Raw genomic sequence first — 24,877 nt, forward strand, 5'->3', positions numbered from 1 at the left:
ACAGTTTGATTTAGACGTGTTTCGTTGCGGTCGAAGATGCTGGCTTGTACAGAGATGATCACTATGTGCCTGCAGTCGGCCAAACAGAAGCATCTTCGGGCTCAGCAGCAACAGCAGCCGCCGCACAATGCCGGACAGGGGCTTACTATTTTTCATGATGTGAGTGGATCCGCTCTCTTACTCATGTATTAGTGTTACTGATGCAACACATTGTTGACGCTTTTGCTTTTCATTCATTTTTCTTGTATTTTTATATTAACTGTAAATCTAAATATATTCATTGTTCAAATAATATTAGATTGAATGAAAAAGAAAAAAGAAAAGAAAAGATCTGGTCTGAGTTGATATAGTGCTGCAAATTTAAATGTTTTTTCTCTCTCCCTCTTATTTACTTATTACTTTCTAGAGAATTTAGTGGAAATGAAAACTGCATCGTTATCAGATGTTGTGTGGTGTGCGCTTCGCCATGTACGCGCGTGTGCGTAGGAAAGTAGGAAAAGCTGCAGCTGCAGCTGCTGTCTCTGCATGATAAATTAAGCCCCCAGTCTGACAGGTTTAGGGACTGCTGGGGGTTCTCCTCTTTTTGTTACGCACAGATGCAAACACTTCTGGGCTTTCAGAGGCAATACGTGCATAACAGTGAACCTATTCAATATATATGTATTAAACAAACAAACAAACAAACAAACTAAGTGATCAACTCAAAAATGGTGCTATGATTTATAATGCGCAGCTTACCCTAAGTTGTGCTCAAAACAGTAACAGCCTTATTAACCTGCAATGCTGCCATAGAAACCACCATCCAGCTTGTCATCTTGTTAGAGGTTAGCAGACCAGTGATGTTTCCAAATCTGAGCTCTCACTAGCTTGAAGCTTTCCATTTCCCTTTGACTACAACCTTGTGTAGACAAGGACATTACTTTTGCAGAAATGTCTATTTAAAAGTGTGCACTGTCCCTGAATGGGGTATGTGATTGAAGTGCTTCTCATATTCAGTCTTCGGCCTTGAGCTTTTCTGTTGACTGAGCACTAACACACAAAAAAGACCATTCAGCTTGACGGTTCTATGCTCAAAATATAATTATGCTTAAATTGTTTAAAACACTGTGTGTAGGAGACAGTACTGAATACAATAATAATCAGTCTCAGTCAGAAACGGACATGCTGTCTTGAATTTAAGTGCCATGTTGCTCTGTGCATTGCATTTTTCTCCTCATTCTTTCTTTTTATTGCTTTCCACCTTTATTTGGTGCAGAAGCACCATGTTCCAAGACTGGAAACATTCCTAGCTGTAGATTGACCAAATATTCCCCTGGGACAGCTGAGAGATTTTAAGAATTTTAATCTTTTGTGTTGGTTTGACATTTCCATTAGTACAGGTTTAAGTCTGCATAAAGATTTTGTGTTCCTAAAGTAAAAGCGAGTAATGTGAATCCTTTGTTATTGCAGTGCTACCTACTGATTTTCAAGTGGTTACGAGACATACACAACAGAATGACAGGGGATTAATGACTAAATGCTAATTGATTCAGAACATTTTGTAATTGTTTGTAACAATTAAACTGATTTATTATAAAAGCACGTTGCTTGGTTTTGCATGCAACATATAAGCTTTAATTTGCAGACAGATCTGCACATCAGTGCATCAATTGCAGGATACTGAGCCAGTCACTAACATTAGAGATGCAAAGATTGCAACAAATCAAAGAAAAAGCAAACCTTTAAAAGTGACTGATTGTGCTAGGGTTGTATGAGGCTGTTTCATCATTTACATTGTTGGCTACTCTTCTTAGAGTCTTTGTTTTGTGAATGCAGCAGGCCTGCTTTTCTTAGGCTTTCTTGATTCCTGGCACTTATTTCTGCTTCTTCTCTTCTTTTGCTGCTACTGAGAAAGAAAAATATGATATTTTGGATTGTCACAGAAAGTAAATCATCTGGCATTTACTAACAACAAAGCATATTTATTAGGGTTGTTTTGGTGATGTTATGTCTTTTTTATTAAGCATTGCACCAAGTGGTGTGAAAGCAGAGCCTGAGATAACCCACCGTCTTAATACCCTCCACCATGACATCAGAACAGCAACACAATGGGAAGCAGGTCTGACCTTTCCTGGGCTTGCTGTAAATGATGCATTATCGTCTCCTGACACCGGAGAGTCAAAAGCCACAGCCAAACAACAAACACATTTAACGCTATACCTGATCTTCCTGGAATAGAGGAGGAGTGGAAAATGTTGGCTAGATGGGTCACAGTGCCAAAGTGAAAAAGAACAAGCTGCTGACTGAGATTGTGCAGTGACAGAACCCTAAAGCCGGTACAACATCAAATTTGTATTCATGTAAGATAAGTAGAGTGTTCTGATTGTCCTTTCTATGTGCAATCCAAGTGCAATGTTGCTTTTAATAGGATGAGGAATCAAAAATAGAGCAGCCAGTGTTTCGTGAAGTGAGTCGTTATGACCCGGCTCTTGTTATAAGTCAGGATTGAAGCAGTGGAGAGACAGACAGACACACTGAGGGCACAAGTGCAAACCTTGAGCTTGTTGACCTATAGCAAATTAAAACGAGGACCAAATTCTGCAGGATTAATAAACTGTAGGTCAAAACCAATGAGCACGGCAGTTGTGCTGCTTAACACTGGACATAAATGTCTCAGGGAGTGAAAGAGAATCAATAAAAGAGAACAAATTACGAATCTGTTGTTTTCATTGCAGATCTTGCATTCAAACTCGCTTAATGAAGCTATTGTTTTCTGCTCACCTGAATGACAACCAAGCTGCATACAGCTACAAATGCACATATATGTTTGTTTGTGTGGCTGCATTAATATTTGTGAAATTCTTATTATAGTGCACAGATTAAACTAAAATTGGTTTAAAAATCTAAGTTTCATGTTCATATTTTCAAGACACACATCTCAGTGCACAGTAGACTTGAGTTTTATTTGATTGTGTATTCAAACGCTTTGAAAAATATATTTAGCCTTCACAATAGTTACTTTAGTCGCTGTGTTGTGGCTGTGATCTTTAAATCTAGATCTAAAGCCCTGTTTTACCGCTGTTATTTATTGATGGTGTGTTGGTATAGCTTTCTGTTTTGCTTCTATTTTATGTTGTTTGGTGAAGCCAAACAGTCCACTTTCTATTTTCTGGACAATAATGTTTTCACTGAGCTAAAGAAAAAAAAAATGAAACAAGTAGATTTTTACATGTTGACCAAAAAGCAACTCTTTTTCTCAAAGCAGTCGCACAGGCTTTACAGGATCAACCCTGAGCTTTATCCTGTTGTGTGGACATTTGTCTTTTGCGTGTCAGAAAACAAATGGCTTTCCTCAGTTTTAGTGATTTTTCTACTTTTAGTGAATAATCTATACTGTTGATTTTATCTGATGGGTGTTTTTTTCAGCTTGAGAAGTGGGCTTTTTATAAGTTGCCATTACTGGTGGTTCAAAACTCAGCTAAAAACAAGAAGATTCTATCTTTTTTTAAACTCCATAACAATTGCAACAGTAACTACTATCAAACACAGACCAGTTATATATATATATATAAAACAAAATCTGTATTTGTTTTGGTGTTTTTTTGCTGCAGCTGAGTGATGTGGTGTGTGCAGTCATAGTTTTGTCTTCGTATAGTCATCATTGGTGTATTAAATAATACAACTGACGTAAGTGCTCCATCCGCTACTGTTAATTCAAGCCAGTTTTGTACATGAGAGTCCCCCACGGGGAACAGAATGGAGGAAGCCAAATCTATTAAGATTACACAGCATTGTTTATATACAGCGCAGCATCGTTGTGATTAGACTGATAATCCATGAAATGGCTTCAAACGAACATTGTTACCGCGTTATAAAACTGATACGATGGCTATGTTGAAGTAAGCAAAACAGTAAACTAATGCAGGAGCTTTGTTTCTGCTTTTCCTGCTGTCAAATGTTCAGATGCTCATAGTGAAAAAAGGATTTAGTGAAAGGTGGACTTCTGTGTTGTTTGCAGACAAAGCTGCATGCCAGAGAAAATAAGCTGCAAGTGGATCAGATAGTATCTTGTGTTTGGAGTCCCCATTATTTGTGACTTACTGTTACTCTTGCATATTATTGCATACTGTATATTTAACAGAATTGTGTATAATACATATAGCAAATGATTATCCTTCTTACTACCTACCATATTGGCCCTCCTAAGAAATTAATGAAAAAGCATCAGTGAGTCAAACAAATAGACAATAAACATAGTGTGGCGTTACCGTACAATTATCACTTCTGAAGTAAATGACTGTTTACTTTAGAATGATAATTGTTCAACCTATTTTAGAACTGACACTATCAATTTGCTTTCAACCTAACATGACTCACTCATGCAGAGTATAACAGCCTTTGTAAATGTCCTTCTTCTTGTCATCTTTCTAGTCTGTGCACCAGGATAAACGAACTGCAGGCGTTAAACATCCTATTGTGTTTTTGACAAACTGCCATGATTCTTAATAATTTACACCTGCTTATTGCAAGAATCCCTTCAGTGATCCTATGCTAGAAATAAAAACCATCCTCTCCCCCCTCTTTTTGTTTTCCAGATTTTCCGCAGAGCAGACAAAAACGGTGAGTAAACAGTACATAATATGCTTGGTGATGAATAATTTGTCACAATGCATGCTTGTTATTTCTCCACATCCTTCCACTTGTTATTATGCCCCAAACAATCTGGATGGAGAAAAAAAAAAAGGGGGGGGGGGGGGGGGAATTTGCATGAATGACTCTTCAAGTGAATCTTCTTTCCTCTGCATGCTTGAATAAGTTTTTCCACCCAATTAAAATTATTCTGAGATTCTGGATTGTAGCCCAAACTTGGAAGAACATGCCACACAAAATAAAGCTTCTTCCTGTCAAACTGCATTGTTTGGGTGCTGCGGGTGCTGTTTACAAATTATTATGAGTCATGTTAACACAGCCGCAGCCAAGATATTTTTTCTAGCAACAAATTTATTGCCAAATGCGCACAGGATAGACTTCGTATTTCAAGAGTTGGACATCTGTACACATACCTATGTCTGTGTCATAATCAGTTGTTTGTTTTACTCATTTTACCTCATGGTAATGGCACAGTCTACCAAGAACTGTGCTACTTCACAATGATACTGTAGCTCCATACTCACTGTCGGTTAGCCGGATCAGTTTGGTCTGAATGCACAGTGAATGCACCTGTAGATGCCTCCTACGTCACACTGTATAGGGCTCTTAAGGGCACCTTGGGTTTGTAAAATTTGGCAGTGAGAAGATATAAGCATTGCAAGCGCTTACTGTAGTTGTTATTTGTGCCAGTAGCCCCGGGAGACTCCAGCATTAATGCATCAATATTATTGGTGCGTGATGTTTAATGCATTCAGCTAATTTTAATGAAATTACTTTTTGTTGTACAGACTTCCCCCTCAGATTGGTTCATTATAGTTTTCATGAGCAATTTTCAGGAAATTAGATTGAAGTGAAGCTGTAGCTTATGCAGTATTTGCTCTGGGATTATTAATAAATTAAGTAAACAGACAAAGATGACTGCAAAAGCGGCTGCCGTGTCTCTTGTATGTGTGTATGTCTCTTGTATTACACCAGAGACTTGTTTTGTTGAGAAAAAAATATTTTGTGATTTTGCTAAACTGATATTTGTCATTGTGTCAGATGCAATTTTCTTTTTTTCATTGAGGCACAAAATGATCCATTTTTATTTTGTGATTGCTTTTGACAGTGCAACAGAAGGCACGCATTTCTTAGTGTGCAAAGAGAGAACGCTTTTAGATTTAAGATTTATTTACAGAAGAAAATACGTAAAAAGACTGGCTCACATCAACATCTACCATACTGGGATGCATCTTGGCATGTATTAAGTGCACAATCGATAATTTTAGGAAAGGCAAAGTTCTGATGGGTCAGCATTTACATTTTTTAGGCCCTAAAAGTGAAAACATAAATAATAATAATAATAAGAAGAAGAAGAAGAACTGTCCTCTTTTTATGCTCCAACAAAGCTTTATTTCTTTTTGTTAAATCATCTTTGTGTTTTTAAATAAACAGAACATTGAGACCAATGGAGTCATCTCAGTAATATATATTTTGTAAATTAGGTCAATCTAGTTATTTCATATCCCTTTCTTAAGCTACTCCCTGATTATTGCCCAATAATCAGGGAGTAGCTTAGAGTTTGGAGTCCAAGCTCTAAATAAATTTGTCATGGATGTTGAGGTAATTTGATGCAGGACCTCCAACAGTCAGCCTTGGTAGAGAAATTAGATAAATATTATAATAACAAACAAATGACTAATTTCCAGCTAAAGATTCTCCTCGAGAGTAAGCATGCTGTTAACCACTGTATCTCGTTTCTCTTGTGTTATTATGAAAGGACCTTTGGCTTCCTATCTTACTTTAATTTTCATGCTTTGCTTTTCAGTTTTTAAAGAGCTCTTTAAAATTATCATGAATTTCTATCTCAGTTGTGACTGAAATGCATTTCTACTTTATGTAGTTTTTTTACATTTAACTTTTTCAAGGGAGTTACTTATTCAAACATTTTTGTTATCAGAAATATGTCTACTTACGAAATGGTTTTGAACATTAAGGACTGCACATTTAGTCTGACCTATAATCAGGTTCAAAAGGTAAACTTTTGCTTGTCTGTTAACATCTCATACTCGGTTTTCTTTTTCTTTACCTCAATTCCAAATATCTTCTTCTGTTTTTGAAATGAAATCAATTGAATAGTCTTGGGTATATATTCATTTTTATTGTATGTATTTTATTGTTTTCAATATAGTACAGTATAGCATAGGATAGGATAGGCTAGGATAATTCCATCCATAATGTAAAATAATACCATTCATCTAACAGAATCAAATGCTTTTTGGCATATAGATTGTCACCAGAGCCCTATGATTGAGGAAAAAAACACATGTACAGCAGGTTCAGCACCCTTACTGCTCTGTAAGAGAGATATATTTATTTCTAACATCAGATGAAATAACATGCCAAAGCAAATCAAGAAGAAGTGCACATCAGTAGGACATTATTGCGTATACAGGGTCTACCTCCACACAACAATTACTTCTCAGCAGCTCTTAACAATCTCCTATGACAGGAATTTGACATTATGAATTGTTCTGTTGCTTCCAGCCAAATGTATTCTCTGTTTCGTTATAATGACAGAAAAACTCAAAGAAAATATTCTCTCCTACAACCCCTGCTAGTTATTTTTCATTAGTAATTGAAATATAAATCCCACTGGAATTAGGCGAAGAATATAATATGATGACACCGTCAGAATGCACTGAATAATAGAAACGTGGTAGTTACTAAGCACGTCCTGTCTTGGTAAAACTTATAAAGTGTTACTATGGTTATAGTAACAATGATGGATAATAAACTTGAGTAAATAGTTATTAGAATGTCTCTGTGTAAATATCTAAAAAATATTAGCAATATTATAATTTATGTTTAGTTTTGTCTTGGATGTATAATAAATGTACAATATTATTCAATAACTTATATATAGTGTCTTGTGTCATAGCTCATATGGTATAACAATTGTATTTCGATCACACCTGCTGATACAACCTTTTATATAGTATATTTTTATATACTATGCGTTATGTATTTGTTTACAGTTGAGGTGTATTTTAACCCACACCATGATCTTTCCTGGAAGTTAAAAACTAGTTTCTGTGCATATGAAGTGAATAATAGAAAATGAGAATAAATGGTTAAAAAGAGCTAAAATGAGACCGAATATTGGGCACGTTTTGGTTAGACAGAAACCAGATTTAATGAAAAACAAAATCCGAAAGTAGCTCGACATTTCAAGCAGTTACTCCTAGTTAAACAGTATGCTGTAAAGACTTTGAAGCTATATATATAAATAAATAAAACTTTCTCTCCATTACTACTCCGGAAAAGAATAATTTATGGACCTTAATTTGGAATAGCTTAGACAGCTATTCCAAATTAAGGTCCATAAGAGAAAAAAATCTTATAGTTTTTAACTTAAGTTAAAATCATGATTCAAAAGTTTTATACTGCAACTGCATCCTGCTTTTAATGACTACTCTGAGACCAATGTGCATGAAATCCTAAGAATAATTTAAATAACCCCAACTTTTCTTATGAAAAAATGTTATTTCTCCATATTCAGCAGATCACACTTGCAGTGTTATGACTGAAGATGAAACCTCATCTTTCTTCTAACATCTGCTCTGTGGTGGATAAGACCTGTCAGCGTTATGTTATTACTGAAGTGGAGAATCAATAGGTTGTTTGTTCTAAAAGCAACTTAAGTTGGAATATGGAAGATATAGAGCAGCTTTAGACTTTCTCACAGGTGGCCAGGTGGAACACGTCCTAAGTAGAGCATTTGTGCTAAGAATACCAGAATCTGTAACGATGCGGGCATTTTAGTGCATAGAAGTTTACCAAAAGGAATCAAGACCCATCTTTCCTCGTAATGCTTGTTGCTATTGAAGTGATGCATTCATGGGGAATTTATAAACCTCTTAGGAGAGTCTGCAATGGGACTAACCTTTGGAAAGATATGAATGTGCCCTACTTTGTGCCCTACTTTACAGGACGTACTCACTTTCATGTTCTTGTTTACTCTTGCCTTGTGAACACTTTGTTATAGTAATCTGACTTTTATAAACTAAAGTAAAGAGAAAATGTTATATATGATCAGGCCGTGTCCCATTAGCTTTTTTTTTTTTTTTTAAAAGCAGCACTTTCTTTCTTTGGAAACATGTTTTTTTTTACATCTTGAAACTCCTAAGTGATTTTTCTTTCTAATGAAGAACAATATATGCATATTGCTTTTGCCCCAACCGTCAGCATGATTTAAAGCCGCTTCCTTTTATAATGGAATTTTCTCTACGATGGAGTGTTAAATGGAGGCTTTGGCTATTTAAATTTTGGTTCACTTTAAAGGGTTGTTTTACACGCTCAGCTTCAAATATTCCCCTCCACATCTCTGTTCAACACATTTGTTGTTTTCAAATGAAACAGCTGCACTGACAACTGCTTCGGTGATAAATGGTTAGAGTGTGGGTTCGGGTCGGGTAATGCCCATCCTTTTTACGATTCTCCCTTGTCAGCAAGTTGTAATCCTTGCATAGTTTCCATGTAGTCTTTTTGTCCTTACTTTCTGAACAGAAATGTCTTATTTTAAAAACACCCTGACTACACGAATAAAAAGTTAAAAGTATCATGCCCCATGTAAAATGCATCGAAGGTATTTTGTCTGTTTCAGGCAGCTCGTGTGTTCTTTAAAACCAGGTCAAAAAACACGCAGACAGTGATTCATTTTGCAGACTGTGGTTTCAATTATTCAACATCAAAGTCATTGTTTGTTCTCTGAAAGTTTGTTCTCTGAAAGCATTTCTGGACTGGCTGCTGTAAAATCGCATTAACTTCACATTATCTGGAAACATGACCATTACAAAGCCTCAGAAGTCATGTTTTTTAGGAAGGGAGATCTGCTTGTTTCTAATGTCTCTGTAAAGCACTTTGAATCACCTTGTTGTTGAATTGTGCTATACAAATAAACTTGCCTTGCCTTGCCTTGCCTTGCTTAGACACCGTATATGCCAGTGGGCCATGCGTGATTTATTAATTTAAGGACATCAGCTGATACTTGGTTTGTGAATGTTTAGTAGCTAGAGACTGTAGCTGATCTAGGAACAACCTCCTTCTAAACGTCAGTAAGACAAAGGAGTTGATAGTGGACTTCAGCACTAAGCAGGAGAGGAACTACCAGACCCCTGTCATCAACGAGTGCCCAGTGGAGAGAGTGGACAGCTTCAAATACCTCGGCGTTCACATCACACAGGACCTGTCATGGTCCTGTCACATCAACACTGTGATGAAAAAGGCCCGACAGCGTCTCTACCACCTCAGATGCTTGAGAGACTTCCGACTGAACTCCAAGGTGCTCAGGAACTTTTACTCGTGCACCATAGAGAGCATCCTGACGGGAAACATCTCAACCTGGTTCGGGAACAGCACCATGCAGGACAGACACACCATCACATAGTACTGACCCACACATATGGTTCTTACACACACACTGGACATTCTGGACTTTGTTTACACTAATTCGATTAGATGCGTGGTCATCTAATCGAATCACTTCATCACTAAATCACTTTAAGCATATTTGCACTGCACAAGACGCTTACAAATGTGGATTGCACAACACTGGACATTATATTTCTTCATTTCCATTTAATACTTGTACAGCTGCTGTTATTGTATATATATGTTTATATTTCTTCATACATTCTTATATATTTCTATACTGTGTATTTGTGTATTTTGCTGTACAGTTATTTTATTTTCAACTTTAATTTATATATTTTATCTTATTCTTTCCCAGTTAAATTTACCCTTCATTCTAATCTGTTGTTGTACAGTTATTTCATTTTTAACTTTAATTTTTATATTTTATTTTATTCCTTCCTAGTTAAATTTACCCTTTTTAATTTTCATATTTATTTCCTATCTTATTCATAGCCTTTTTTTTTCCTTTAGGTCACGAGCAGTTGTGTAAGCCTTTCACTGCATATCGTACTGTGTATGACTGTGTATGTGACAAAAATTTGAATTTGATTTGATTTGATCTAATAGGACTGTAGAGGATGAAAAGAGCAAATGGAAGTCAGTGGCATTTTAGTGCACCCCTTTCTGTTATATAAAACTCAACACTGATTAATGGCTGGAAGACTTCATTCATTTTAGTGGTGATGCTAATTTAAACTAGGTTATACTGTATGTACTCATGTAAAATGCAGTTCACATAGTTTATTCTCCCACGAGGAGGGGAAGAGAAGACATTTCCTTCAATACTTCCTGCTCTTTAAGTGATCTCAAGGCAAACAATGCAACTGTATAATGTATCATAATTGATCAACATCATTTTAGAGTAACACTTGGCTGTACAAGAATTTCCCATTTTAGAAATAAGTGCTCCAGCATCCACTGTTCTCATCTTTACATCCATCAGAGGAGATGGATGTGTCAGATATGAGGATGGAACCAGATGTTTCCTGACGCTTAGACATATTTTTTTAATCTTTTGATGTCTTCTGTCAGGATTATTACGGATTTTTTAATTAATTTAATGCTGCAAACATAGCTGTAATGTAAACATGCAAATCTGCATGTTTTTACAACTTATACTCCTTATGTCTCCTAAGACAGGTCAAAAAGTCAAGGTAGTGCTGTTCCCTGGGTCAGGATGTCATTGACATCAACTCAAAGCCTTTGAAAAATGATGATGTTCAGGCTTGTGTATTTGTCTGGGTTTTTTCCTTTATGATAGAGACATTTAGCCCAGAAATGTCAAAATGAACAGAGGAGACTGCTACTTGCTGTCAATTGGCAATCAAATGGAGAAGTGTTGCTGCTGATCCTTGTTGCTGTGTGTCTTGTTTGGCACTCCATGAAGAGGAATCTTTCCGAGTACAGCGCTGTGACATGTGGCAGGATCTACAGTCTCTGGGTCAACATACTGAGCACAGACGGCATTAAATTATAAGGAAATTGCATAAAGTATATATAAGTGGAACAGCACATATGTCTATTAAAATCTATTAAAAGAAGGCCAGCTTTTAATATGTCATGCTTTTTTTCTAACCAAGAAAACATCAATCACTCTTTCAACATGCACATCAACTAAAATGTGATTTTTAATATGAATTAAAAATTGTCCAAGATACTAGTACATGTGTGGTGATCCAAATGATTTATAGTACGTAAGAGTTCTTTGTATTTTGACAGAGAAAACAAAGGCAGTGAAAGAGACTGGAAAAAACAAAAGACACTTTTTGTGTGACAAAGAAGATTTGATTTTTATTCGAAAAAAAATGTGGGCCAAAGTGGCGAGAGCAGCTTGTTGTCTGGACCAACACATTACACATTCTGGTCAGAGGTAATGTTGAACAGTGTCAGTATGGGTCCACTTGAACAGATGGTCTTCCAGCTTGCCCTTGAATTGCCAGCTTTGCTGAGCCAACCAAGTGGAATGGCATATTAAACCACTCTCCTTTTGCCTTGTCTTTGCATAGACAGGGTTTGATTACTCAGGGGGTTAGAAGCCAAATTTTAAAAGTGTGAAAGTGTGAGTTTCGTAGCTGCCCTGATTTTGCCCTGATATGACTCTCTGTGCAAAAAACTGTCTATTTGGTGGATTTACCAACCTCATATCCATACTTATTTGTGCATATGACTGTCTTAGCTGTATTTCATCATTCTTTATTGTAATGTTACTCAGTTGCATTGATTAATTATGTCTCCAACTCCTTCGAGTATACTTTTGCTTCCCTTTTTAGGTAAATATGCCTAGTCTATTTATTCAGCTGCACTTAAAAACATCTAGCAGCTTCTTTCTGGCAGGCTAACTGCTGACTGATCTGTGTAATCTGTGCTTGCAGACTGATTTATAATAGGCTCACGAAGGAACACTTCTTCACAGATGACAACCAAGCTATTTATCATCTGCTATTGATTTTCCTGTGCATTGTCACAAAAATCTGTGCTCACTGTTAACTAGTCTGAGCAGAATGAGAAAAAATGCAATGTGCTCACCATCTGTAGTGCTTTTACATTTATATTTTGTGGAACACTTATGCATAGTATTAGAATTTAGTTTTTATCTGTTAGAACATTCATATTTGTTTTGTTTTTTTTGCTTTTTACAGACACGCGTCATATTTACATGTTTAAATAAGTGACAATTCTTTTCAAATATGACTTATTACTTTATCAACAATTCAAGCCATTATATATATATATATATATATATATATATATATATATATATATATATATATATATATATATATATATTTATATATATATATATATTAGGGGTGCAACGATACACAAAATTCACGGTTCGGTTCGATACTTTGGTGTCACGGTTCGATATTTTTTCGATACAAAAAATGTTCATGCCTTTTTAATTTGTCATTTATTAAAATTATAAATATATATTTTAACTCAAAAGTACAGTTTTTAAATTTAACCCTAACCCTTGTGCGTGTTTTTTATTTTGACAGCGAATGCGCACCTGCGGACCACTTATGTGCAGCCCTGGTTATTTAGCTCGTCATATTGCAGCCACAGAAATTCTTTTGTCCATGAAACCATAAAGCTGCACTTTCTTTTTGCCTTATAGTCTGATTTGTCATAACTTCTCCGTTTTGTGGTAAGCTTTTCTTTGGCTGTCACTTCTTCACCCTGACCTGTCTTATTTGGCTCAGCAGAACTAAAATATATATCTGTCTGTGAAGGTTCTCAGTCATCCAGGTCATCGTAGTCAAATATAAATCCTGCTGCTTTTACACACGCACTCACATAAGCTCAGCGATTCTCTGCGCGATCAACCTCTCACATGTTTAAGCTGCGGGAGATTTCACTTGTCATGTTTGCATAGTAAGCTAACGATTAATAAGACGATGTCAGAGGAATTGGTGCACAAATTATCATCACTCACAGATCAGTGCTGTCGCTCTCTATACACAGTTCGCACGATTGCAAAGTGAAAGCAAAAAAACAAGCGCAAATTCAAACGCGATTTCAATATGTCACATATTGACAGTGGCTCACCGATGCCAATGACATAATTACCCAGCTACATTTCTGAAAGAATGCAAAAGCATTGACATAAATTTTTCCTTCCTACAATAGCCCGACGGGCAGGGAAGAGATAGATTTTGGTAGCCCGACTGAAAAAAATCGCTAGCTCCAGGACGTCGGGCTAGCGATATTGCGAGCCCTGTATCTGATTGAGGAATCACTCATCTTTGGAAAAGAGAGTTTATTACAGAGAAATGTCTCTTTCCAAAATAAAAGCTATACTATCCGCTTCTTCTGGGCTATATTCTCAGCAGCATATTAAACAGCTGTCTAAATGACTCGGCTAAAGTTAGCAGCATGCTTGCTTGTTTTTTTTCTGCTTCCACTTGTCTTTGCACTAGGATGATGTCGGCGTAAATGTGCAGTCATATTCGTTGTGTTCCCACTAGTGCTTTCAGGTTAATCTCGTTGAAATGACCTTAACGCCACAACACGGCAAATCTCCGTTAACGCCCGTGCATGGGGCTAGACGGCCAACACGTTAACGAGCTAACTGCGCTAACACACTAGTTCCCACCCATGTAATTAAGCATTGCATGGCACATCCAACATACTGTTTTACTTTAGTCCATGACTGCTTACCTTCAGGGTCATACGTCACATGAAAACCAAAATAATTCCAAACGCCAGATCTGAATGAGGGTGGGGGAGGTCCATGTTGTAAGGAGAGCTTAACTTCTGTCTCGCTAGCTTGCCCTGCGCTCTTCCTTCTGACTATGCTGTCTGTGTTGAGCGCTCAGTGAATCTGCGTTCGACTACTCCGCCTAGGCTGCACTGTCGACCCTAGGCGGAGTAGTCAAACACAGATTCACTGAGCGCTCAACACAGACAGCATAGTCAGAAGGAAAGTTGATAAAATAAATTACAAATTTTGTATTGTTCGATACATATGCGTACCGAACCGAAAGCACTGTATCGAACGGTTCAATATCGATACGAATATCGTTGCACCCCTAATATATATAGATAGATAGATAGATAGATAGATAGATAGATAGATAGATAGATAGATAGATAGATAGATAGATAGATAGATATTGAAATATTTTGTCAGTTAATTCCAAGAAAATAAGATGTTTTATTACTTTTTAGTCATTCAGTTCATTTTTTTTGTTTTCTTTATGCATATTATCATTAATATGAAAGGTTGCAGCTGTGGTAGTTACAAAACAATACTGACTTTCCAGCATAGCAGAAAAGCAGAAAAGGGCTACAGAAGCTCTTGAGCCTTTACACTGAGATTAAAAGGGAATTAAATGGAATAGTTTCCAGAACTAAGTACCACATGTGTAATGAGTTATGTAAAAAGTCCAAGCTAAGATAGGTGGTAGTGTCTTATCCAGCATGTAAACACATCCAAGTACGATGCAATCAGGTGGCTCAATTTTCTCTTTAATGTTAGGCAAGATGTTTCTCCTGAGTTTAGTATTACTGAAACTAAGATTTGGTAGAAGCAAGAGCACAGAAACAAGAAATCATTCAAGCAAGAAGAAAAAAAATGTAATATACATGTTATACACGTAACCACTAGTGAGCCTATCATCTTATAACTGTTGATACAAGGCTGCCTGTCGACTTTGTGCAGTAAACTTTCTTTCTGTTTCAGATGATGGCAAGTTGTCATTTGAAGAGTTTAATACTTACTTTGCTGATGGGATCCTGACTACTGAGGAGCTACAGGAGCTTTTCTATTCCATAGATGGCCAACAGAATAAGTGAGTTTTTGACCTAGTGTTATATTTAATAGATTCTCTCTCGTAAACTTTGTGCTTTTACCTTTTAAAGAGGGCAAAATAAAAGCATGCTTAAAGGCAGTGTTAATGTGTTCTTTTCAAGTCACCAGCCACAGATTAAATGTCTCACAGCTGGAGGGAGGTCCTCGGTAAACTCAACTCAAGCAGAATTGATGTTTACCCCCTCCTTTGGACATAAAATACTGTGGGCTAAACCAGCTACTTCAAAACCTAGACTACTTCCCTGAAATTACAATCAAGGAAATCAGCCTCAGGATAGCTGCTGAAATCACCGCACTGCAGTGGACGCTTAACTCTTTTAGCCACAGAGGAAAAGACCATTTCTCCCCTGCCATGTTGTATTTAATGTATCTAAGTCTGATCCTTACCTAAAGCCAGTGTGTTTTATTGCCTTTGGCAGATCAGGTATTTGTATTCATGAGGCATTTTGCAACTTTTCTTCTGTGCCAACACTGAGGCTTAACAAGGTTTCAAAATCTTTGTATAAGCTCAGGTGATATAACAAATTAACCATGATTGGTAAATCACTGAAATGCATCAGTAGGCCCAGTCTCACACACAAAAGCAGACTGGAATAGATGCATATGTGTTTTGGGGGGGGGGGGGGTTTCTTCCTTTTTTGCATCTAACTAGTTTGGCTACAGTAACCACTCTGTATTTATTTTTGTTGTGGTGCCAGTTCTTCCATCACTGTGTGATAAATTGCTTTTGAACATGCTGCTAGGCTAGTATTGCCGCTGTGATGAGAAACAATAGCCTCGAGACCTCTCTAACCACCCTCCAAGCTTTGAGGCAGTTGGCATGAACTGTGCTCTGATGTCTAATTAAAGGTTTTTCTTATTCTCAATATAACAATACAGTTAATGGAGTGGTGATAGGAAGAACGTGTTTTACCTGTATATGCTTGATAATGCTTAAAGTTATGCAGAAAATGCTGGAACTGAAAGCAAAGGGAAAAGAATGATCACATTAGCTATATCTTAATAGCCTAAAAGAGAGATATGTGGGAGCTCATTGTCACCATCCAAATGCAGATTTGTAACAGCAACTGCCAAAAAGGCATTTGTTTTTGTTGTCTGCAGGAGCTGTGTGAGCATTATAATAATGCAGCTATTTACCAGCTTCACTTCCAGTTTGATTCAGTCTTTAAAATGTCATTAAAACAACAGGGGAATTTTTCACATAGTAATGGTAGTAGTAATGGTCTTTATCAAAGAGAATAATTTCTCATCAAATGTAAACCCTTCTGCTACGAAAAGTAAACAAAGACGTATTTATTGCAATGTTTTTACCACTGTGGGAGAAGTAAAACAGACAATGGTCTAACATTTTAAATAATGATAAAATGCAGAAGACATCATTTCTAAGGAGAATAAACATTTCAGGTTAACATGCTGCGCACAAGTGTGATTTATATGGTTTTAACACTTTAACAAGTCTTGTGTATGTCTTTATATGACAACACTGTTATCATATTAACTATATTCACACATAGTCACACCAAACCTCTCAAGCAGAAATGAAGAGCTACATAACTTTGAATTTTCCTAATTAACTCTCAGTATCTTCCCTGCTTCTCTCTTATGTTCTGCTCTGCAGCAATCTGGACACTGACAAGCTATCAGGTTGGTTGGAGCGTGCTTACTCTGATTTCTGTATAACTCCTATCATAAAAGTTATTGTCATAAGTGCTTGTGTTACCCTATCCTTAGATTCTTTTTTTAATTATTATTAGTGTTCATGAGTAACTTCATAGCAACAGTTTAAAAACTCTGGGAAATTTGCATTTTCAAATGAAAGCATTGTATAAAGTTAGAGGCAGCAGGTTTTGCTGTGTTTTCTGCGCACGCCAAACAAGCAACACAACTAAATTATATATCAAAAGCATTTGTGATTTAGTTTGATTTGAATGTGTCGTCTGACATGTTTAGGTACTGCTGAGCAAAATCTGGTAAAAAGTCATGTTTCCCTATTGGTAGACTTCTTGTGTGGAAAGTCAACCAGGTGCTGGTTTCCTAAAATTTACAGACATACAGTAAGAGTCAATCGATATTCTTATATAGTATACACAGTAGTAGTGATATATATAGTAGTGATCTATTGGCCTATTTTTTTAATCATTTTAAAAAATACATGTGTGTCAGATGACCTGAATAAAGTTAAGAACTAGGACAGAGACCGGTAAATATGACTTGTACCCAGAATAAAACTTCTGCATAATTTATTGAATGGGAATGGCATCTTTTGCATCTGACATCAACAGAAGTTGACTGTTTTTCCATAACAGAATGCTTCTTTTATCTCATATGTAGTTCAGTGAACATCTGTCAGCCACTGCTCTATGTTCTTTAGACCAAATTGTTTCTGATTAACGGTTTAAAATTCAGTAATGCAACATAAATGAATGTAACTGAGGGGAGTGTAAAGGCTGCCACCAATCCATTCACCTTGGATCACATTGTTAACTGTGTGTCATGTCACTCGTACTCTTAGCTAGTGTAAAATCAAGTTTTTAATTAAGAATCAAGAGCTAATTACTATTGAGCTTTTTCTTTGCTTTACTCTTGCTCTATCATATATAATTTGGTGAACCTTCCTCGCACAGCCTTTTTACCGTGACACTTTAAATAAGCCTCGGTACACTGCTTTTGCAGTTACGTGAGCTCATTTGTGACATAAACATTAAAATGTGTAGGAGTTTCTTTATAGCAGTCGGTGCTGTCTGGTGTGAAATGAATCTTCACGCTTGCTATCATTAACACTACAAGAGTGAATGAGATATCTTATAACACTGCCTTATTAAAATTAGTAAAGAAAAAACCCTCAATTTCATGAAACGGGGAGCGCTAAGTGTTGCTGACGTATTGTGCATTCATTATATTCTCACTCCTGTAGTCGTCGTCGTCTCTTAATTGGAGTCTGTCATGGCAACATATTAGAGCTTGTCTCCAACTTTTAAACGTTAAAATTAATGTTTGATGACTATTCATGTTCATAGTCCGTGATTGCAATAACACTGACAGGTTTTTTTTGCTATTCCCTGTTAGACTATTTTTCTCAGCACCTTGGAGAGTATCTTAATGTCCTTTCAGCTCTGGAGAGCCTGAATATTGCCATCTTAAAGGCAATGGATAAAACTAAAGAGGTAAGAATTCACCAAAGCACGTGAAGACTCTGAAAGCTATACTATGAACCATTTAGTTTTATGTGAATCTGTCTTAATTTTGGCAGACCACATGGCCACCACTCGCTAGCTCTGAATTCAACAGATTATTGAAATGACTGCACTATTCTCAAATTGGAAGTTGGGCTTCACACAGACTTTGTACTTGAGAGCTGGCAGGTTGGATGTAGTCTCAAATGTAATACATGCACCATGCAGGTAATAGCAAGAAAAACTGAGGGCTGAAAGCAGTTAGTTTTTATCAATTCAGATGATTCACACTGACTTACATCACCTGTGGTCTCGTTATCCTTGGTCCCACTTTGGAAAATACCGCCAAACCCCGAAACACAAAAATGTTGAATGAGTCGGTGAACGGATATTTACCTGTTAACGCTTACCAAATTTTATGTAACAAGGTTAGGACACTTTGACGGGGTTTATCCTATCTCCTATTAAAACCTCAAACTGAGTCTTCACCTTATAATATACTGATTTGCATTATGGGGACATTTCTTTACCTTAAAGGAGGTGGGCCTACATAACGTGAGTATCCAAACCAATCCCCACAATGTAAGTAATACAAGTAGACACAGACACGCTCACCAAGTTAGGTTTTTTTGTGCTATAAATCTCCTGTGTTTAGTTTTGTGCTGATTCTTGTCTATTAGAGGAAGCCCCCGTGTACACAGATGGAGCCACTGCTGCACTAAGTCTCCCAGAAGTGATGAATTAACAAAAGAGGGACAAAAAAAAATATTTCAGGCAGGGATGGGCTGGGAAATAAATCAGATGGGGAGTTTGACCCAAGAATGACTTAATACGTTCTGCACAAAACACAGCAGTGTTGTCTCAATATCCTAACTATAAATGAGTCACAGATATCCTATATAACACAATAATCTACCCGATACTTTGGACACAACTGTGATGCTGTTTCTGTTTATTAACTTGTCTGTCAAAGCTACAGCGTGTACTGCACCAGCATTAACATGTAACTAAAATCGTTGACTTGACTTCCCCTTATTACTGCTTGCCCTTTTTTTTACTCCAGGGAACTTCTTAACATTTCTGTTCCTGTCCAGCAGCACAGCACTTTTGGTCCTTTTTGCTGCAGCAATTACTGCTCCCACTGCTAAAGCTGCAGATGGAAAAAAACCACTGATTAGTATTTAAGCCAGCAGTCTGCCCACCTATGTACTGCGGGTCCCATGGGCCTTGATTGTGTTCAGTCCAAGCAGAAGAATCAATCCACATAATCAGTCTTATTTTTAACAATTATAGTATGCTTGATTTTAAGAAAGTAGCTTCCTTAAGTGGGATGCACATTCTCTTCCTGAGCATTAAATGAGGAGACTGGTAAATTGTGTGAGTGGTTAATGAGAAACTGCTGCAGGAAGAAGATGTTTTGATGTACCTTAGTGCTTAGACTAGAGCAACAGGAAGAAGGTAGTCTGGTTGTGTGCGATGGTTTTTAGTTTTCTGGTTATACTAGATTAATAAGAGATAGAGACAGAGATAGAGCAGGAAGGCAATTCTCCATGAAGAGGAAGAAGCACAAGCCATGACTTTACTTGAGAGATTTTGTTGTTTTTAATACTTGGCCTGACTGCAGAGATGTTCTGTGTTTATTAGGTAAAACAACCACACATGCCATAATCAGGAATCATGCACAGCACCAGTTTCTTGTAGTGTCACCAAGTGACACTGCAAAATTATGCAGAAAGAAGCTTTGCAAAGTCCTGAGTAGCACCAATGGACTATCAGTGCAGTGCAATCCCATGACCTTAAGTCTTGTTCAGTCTGCAATTTTCAGTCCTAACTGCTACAAATATTCTCTTGATACTCCTGATGTCCCACGGTGTGTGTGTCCCAAAAACCTCATGTAATAATATGTACCGGTTTGGCACAGCCTAGCATTTCTGTACCTGTTTATTATGTTGCTCAACTAGAGCTGACAAAATGTTTTAAAAGTGCTTGAGGATTTTTTGAGGTAACAGCTATGAATCAGGGATTTAAAGTTTAATAGGAGTTGTTAAATGAGAAGAGTGGAGGAAATGTGTTCTGAATAATTATGGAACCTGCCTTAATTAGATCACCTACCTCCTCTATTTGGCCTCTTCTTTAAAGCTGTTGAAGTGGGTAAACCCCTAGAGGATTGTGCAGTCACTGGTTAGCAGCTCTGGTCTGTCAGTGCTTTGGACTGCTAATCCCATGATGCTTTTTCAGTAGAGGCTCGTCATCGCAAGTTTTGACAATGAGCTATGCAATGTTACTTCACTCGCACATTGCGTGACTATGTCTCCTTTGAGAATGCGTAATCACATTTGTGTTTGGGGACATGAGCAGCAATTATGTCTCCTATTAAAGTTCTTCCACCTTGGAATTTGAATACGCACTTCTGAATAATGTATGTGTTCTGAGAATTAATTAGCCCATTTAATTGCAGCTGTCACACATTTCACAAGTGCCTGCAGTTGTTTTGGAGAAGTTATCACATGATCGCTCTCTCTCCTTCTCTGTGTGGTGTGTCTTGTCTCAGAGCTGCTTTTCCTTTCTTTGCGCTTTGGTTTGAGCAGTTTGTCCTTTAACCCTTTGTTCTGTTTGTCGCTCTCTTTCTCAGGAGTACCAAGGTGCCAGCGTGTTGGGTCAGTTTGTCACCAGATTCATGCTAAGGGAGACATCCAGTCAGCTGCTTTCTTTACAGAGGTCCCTGCAGTGTGCCATGGAGGCTGTGGAAGAGCAGAGCAGCCCTGCCCCGTTAGTACACTATGTGATACAGTATTTTGTGTTTTCTGTTATTTGTTACATTTTATTCAACACTGTTTACATACTATTAAAGTCTTAGTCGTAATTTAAGTAGAGAACTTATGAGCAACAGCATTTCTGATGACTGGTGCTGTAATGCTAAACTCAGGTATAAGGATTACCTTGTGGTTTTTTTTCATAGATGCTGTTCTAATGAAAATTTAGAATTTTTAACTCAACTTTACTTTACAACTTTAAAATTCTGCTGCAACACTGCACAGAAAGGGAGTACAGTCATGCTTTTCTATGCTACATATATTTTAAATGTAATTTCACTGTTGTAAATCTTTAATTCCAGTTAATTAAGGCTTCTGCTTCTACTTTTATATGTAGATTGGAACATGGTCGGTGGTTTAGGTATGACAGAGTTGTCAGAATTAGTCCTCTTTTGTTGCCCACTGGATGGACTTGCAAAGTATGTAGAAACACAGTGCATACTTTCGAGAGTGACACTGTATTTTGTACCAAGTATTTTATTGCAGAGTGGATCACACTATGAGAATTGTTGTCTGAACTGTTAATTACATGTGAGCCAGAAGCCTGAAGCATCATTAGTTATAAAAGCGCATTACTTTTTTCCTCTCACTTACCACAACACATAGAAGCTGCTTGAGCCGAGGGGACGTGCTGATGCTTCTCTTTGATTTTTCAGATTTTAGAATTTGTTGCGCTTGCATCATTCTTATGATGTTCCTCGGCTGTTTTTTAAGAATGATTTTTACACTAAAGGAAAGGAGAACATTTAAAGGTTTTTTTGTTTGTGTTTTGTTTTTCTTAATGCAGTGGTTAAATAAGTTCAGCCCAACTGAGATGTGCAGCAGACAGTCCAAACTAAAATGAATAAAACACATCTAAGAACTCATTCCAGTCTATACAGTGTGGTAATGATGGATCTAACAGAGGAAATGCTGCATATATGTTCATACTGCTTAGTGAGGTGTGGTATAAGCCAGCGTGTTTGTTAGCTGAAGGAGAAAAATGACTCATGCTGGAGGGATGATTTCTCTGCTAGACTTTGCATTCTGTCGTACCATGATGCTCTGTGTAATTTAATATAATAATCCTATATTTTTATATACAGTGCACCATAATAACTCAGAATGTTTTTCTCTCTTTAATCATTCAACAATGTTTTACTAATATCTCACTTTATAATCTCTCTTTAAAAAATATTCAACCACAGCATTTCAAGACTACTACTGCTAATGCAAACTGCTTCAAGAAATACACACATACTATTTTTTAATTGTGTCAACAGAAAACTTCCATAATTCATTATTAGCACAACCAGGTATGAAAAAAACAGTTAGCATTGGTCTAAGCAATACTTTTAAGCAAGAAATTCACTTAATCAATGCTGTATCATGAAGCTTTCTTTCAAGACATGCCTTTGAGCAGAAAGCTTTGAATTTACTGTATTCTCACAGGCTTTCAAACAGATGCCTCACTAATAGGTAGACTGTTTGAAATTCAGAATTTCTGTCAAAGACCTTAATGCTTTCATTAAATGTAAATGAAGGTCATGGAATAAAAACACAAATAAACTGCTGTCACCAATTAAGAATTTGGCAAACACGATCCATCTAGGCATTTAATGAGTAGAAGTCTGTGTCAGCACAGGTCAAGATTATGACTAATGCTTTGGCAACACTAACTGTTCTCATTTAAAATAATAAGGATACTTTTCTACATTTTTCATGGCTAAATAATTTGGTAGCACTAATCGCAGCCTGGGTTGTCTCTTTTCTTACCTCTGGGTGCCACGCTGGCATTATTGAAGATAATAGAGTGATTATAGCCAGGGTGAATTATTGAGAGTTGACTGGGGGAGGCAGAGCAAGGGAACAAGGCTAAAGGATGATATTGGTAGCAGTGACATATATAGACAGTAATTCACTAAGAGAGAGAAAGCAAAGCAGAAAAAAGAAGTAAATGGATAGCAGAATGATACAGAGAGCCTAAGATGAATTGGAGAAAGGAAAGAAGGCCTGTACAAATGAACATAACACGGAGCTTTTTGGTCAGACACTTTTAATATTGCTCAAGCAGATATAGATTTGGACAGACACAGTGAGTGTGTGTGTGTGAGTGACAGAATTAGAGACATATTGAGTTAAACAACAAACAGCTTATTTCTCTCTCCTTTGCTTCACTGCAGTAGATTTATGGTGGTTGCAGTGGCCTTTGGGCTCCAGGCTGTTCTCAGCATGATAACCTCCTAGCAATGCACTCCCTCTGCGCTGTCAGCATGATCCTGCACACACACACACGTAGACACATACACAGACACACGTATTAACGTGCACACATAACAACACAACAAAAGGAGGGAGACACTGGCTCACACTACCAAGTACAAACAAACGCGCAGAAGCATTTAGACACACAGAGAGCCACACACACATACATAACTAAATCAAAGTCTTCACACACACAGACACACACACACACACACACACACACACACACACACACACACACACACACAGACACACTATCTCGATTGTCACACCCTCATGACTACAGAGTGCTTAACATCCTGCCCTTGACACTCTGCATTTAGCACAGCAAACACTTTTCCATCTATAACAGAGATATAGATAGTATGTGTGTGTGTGTGTGTGCATATGTGTGATTGAGGAAAGGAGTAAGTGTAAGTGTCTGTCCCCCTTAAATCTTTACCCTGTGGGATAATAAGCTGTTTTCACCTCTATTCTGGATGTCTCTTTGTGTGTCTTTGTGCCATTGATTATGCTGTGTCTCTTGCATCATACATTAACCTATCTCAGTTTCTGATTGGAATCAATTATTAATGTATCATTCTCCACATATTTTTCTTCCTCTCTTTGCATTCTCTGGCCCCTCAATCTCCTCTATTCCTTCCAATGTTTCGTTCTATATATGCTTCATATTTTCCCATGTGACTTCCCCTGTTTGCTATATTTTAAGAGGTTTTTTCCACATTGCTCTGACAGTTGCTGTCTTTCTCTCTGATGTTTGTCTCGCTGGATTTCCACTGCTGTCATGGCAGGAGAGAAGTAAAGGCGCCAGAGCTGACAGCAATACAGAGAAATGGCAGGCGCTGTGGTCGCAGGGTCCATAATAACCTGTGCCTCTCTCCATCAGATCCCTGCACTGGCATCCTGACCATGGGTAAGAGGAACAACAAAGTACAGGGTGGGCCATTTATATGGATACACCGTAATAAAATGGGAATGATTGGTGATATTAAAGTCCTGTTTGTGGCACATTAGTATATGTGAGGGGGCAAACTCCTCAAGATGGGTGGTGACTATGGTGGCCATGTAGAAGTCGGCCATCTTGGATACAACTTTTGTTTTTTCAATAGGAAGATGGGCCATGTGACACATCAAACTTATTGGTAATGTCACAAGAAAAACAATGGTGTGCTTGGTTACAACGTAACTTTATTCTTTCATGAGTTATTTACAAGTTTCTGACCACTTATAAAATGTGTTCAATGTGCTGC

At 37.3% G+C, this 24,877-nt stretch overlaps 1 protein-coding gene across 1 annotated transcript in view; it reads left to right on the forward strand.

The window, feature by feature from the left end:
• Positions 1–24,877, forward strand: part of necab3 (N-terminal EF-hand calcium binding protein 3) — a 45,728-nt gene continuing 20,851 nt past the window's right edge. The window contains exons 1-7 of the mRNA XM_085407468.1: positions 1–159; positions 4,575–4,599; positions 15,269–15,377; positions 17,016–17,041; positions 18,464–18,561; positions 21,203–21,339; positions 24,419–24,540. Coding sequence (XP_085263594.1) covers positions 37–159; positions 4,575–4,599; positions 15,269–15,377; positions 17,016–17,041; positions 18,464–18,561; positions 21,203–21,339; positions 24,419–24,540 — 640 coding nt within the window. The 5' untranslated portion in view covers positions 1–36. The remainder of the gene's footprint in view (positions 160–4,574; positions 4,600–15,268; positions 15,378–17,015; positions 17,042–18,463; positions 18,562–21,202; positions 21,340–24,418; positions 24,541–24,877) is intronic.

Source organism: Rhamphochromis longiceps, linkage group LG5, assembly GCF_057381845.1.
Source record: "Rhamphochromis longiceps isolate RC_006_pf linkage group LG5, R_longiceps_female_GT1.1, whole genome shotgun sequence".
NCBI classification, from domain to species: domain Eukaryota; kingdom Metazoa; phylum Chordata; class Actinopteri; order Cichliformes; family Cichlidae; genus Rhamphochromis; species Rhamphochromis longiceps.